Source organism: Octopus bimaculoides, chromosome 2 (genome assembly GCF_001194135.2).
Source record: "Octopus bimaculoides isolate UCB-OBI-ISO-001 chromosome 2, ASM119413v2, whole genome shotgun sequence".
NCBI lineage: Eukaryota > Metazoa > Mollusca > Cephalopoda > Octopoda > Octopodidae > Octopus > Octopus bimaculoides.
Window position 1 is genome coordinate 46,207,088 of NC_068982.1, and position 1,108 is coordinate 46,208,195.

The window sequence follows — 1,108 nt, forward strand, 5'->3', positions numbered from 1 at the left end:
GGAGAGAGAAAGAGAGAAAGAGAGAGAGAGAGAGAAAGAGAAAGGGAGAGAGATAGAGAGAGAAAGAGAGAGAGAGAAAGTGAGATACACGCACACACACGCATATTAATCTTTGTGTCCTAATTAACATAGATGAATTATAAGAAAATCGTAATACTGAGTATCTGTGTTGAAAGAGCATCTCGTGTAGTTATTTACTGATTAAAGTACAGAAGTACCAGTAGCAGACGAAAATTGTCCAGCACGGATGGTGGTACTGCTAGATCATGGAATTTCAACGTGTTGTGCCTCATCAGCGGCAGATATCCATTATCACTGTTGTTATGAAACGTCGCCTCCTCTGATATACAGAAAACAGTGACTAATCAGGCTCTGTTGTCACAAATAGCTGGTTGGCCGATCAAAGATGAGAGATTATCGACACAGGCAGTATTATTTCCAAATAGCAACCTTTATATCTTACTCACCGTTGATATAAGAACGCTGTAACACTGTGGTATTCCTCTTGAGACGGCGTTTTGTGTAGACATTTAGTGCTTGAATGCTTAATTTATTGACATTATTTCCGGTACCATAGAAGATAGAACAATCGGTAGATGGTAATTGGTACCTATTTAAAATGAGAAGAGCGGATTAGTCAAGAATCAAGAACTGAGATTGACATTTCTTTGAAGAAAAGTCAGCCTGATTGTCTGGAGACAAGAAAGCATCTGTGGACAAGTCTTTCTCCTTCAATAGATGCCATCAGCACAGCTGTTTCCCTTATTTATCTCCAAGAGAATGAAACAGGTAGACACAGGAGAAAAAAATCGTACAACACACTGATGGCGTAATTGATACAAATGAAGCAAAGATGAGCAAGGGGGGATCTTTTTTTAAAACGAGGGCCACATTTTTCATTAATGTTTTACGTAGTGTTTTTGGTACCGAAAGACTTTCAAACTTCGTATACTTATCTATTTTGTGTTATAGAACAGAAAAATATTTTTGTATTCGAATTTATTTCATGTAAAAAAATTGTCTTATTTCGATAATTTCAACCAATCACTGACAAGTATTCAGTTGTTTGCATTTACTCCTTTGGCTGATTAAGCCATAGCTACGTTTT

The 1,108-nt window shown here is 37.1% G+C and overlaps 1 protein-coding gene across 3 annotated transcripts in view; it reads right to left on the bottom strand.

Annotated features, from left to right (window-relative positions):
- LOC106874350 (uncharacterized) overlaps positions 1-1,108 on the bottom strand; it is a 554,238-nt gene that overhangs the window by 531,015 nt on the left and 22,115 nt on the right. For 2 of the 3 annotated variants that reach the window (XM_052976976.1, XM_014922059.2), the window contains exon 2: positions 468-610. The exons of the other annotated variant lie outside the window; for it this stretch is intronic. In XM_052976976.1, the coding sequence (XP_052832936.1) occupies positions 468-530 (63 nt within the window). In that variant the 5' untranslated portion in view covers positions 531-610. The remainder of the gene's footprint in view (positions 1-467; positions 611-1,108) is intronic. 3 annotated transcript variants of the gene reach the window in all.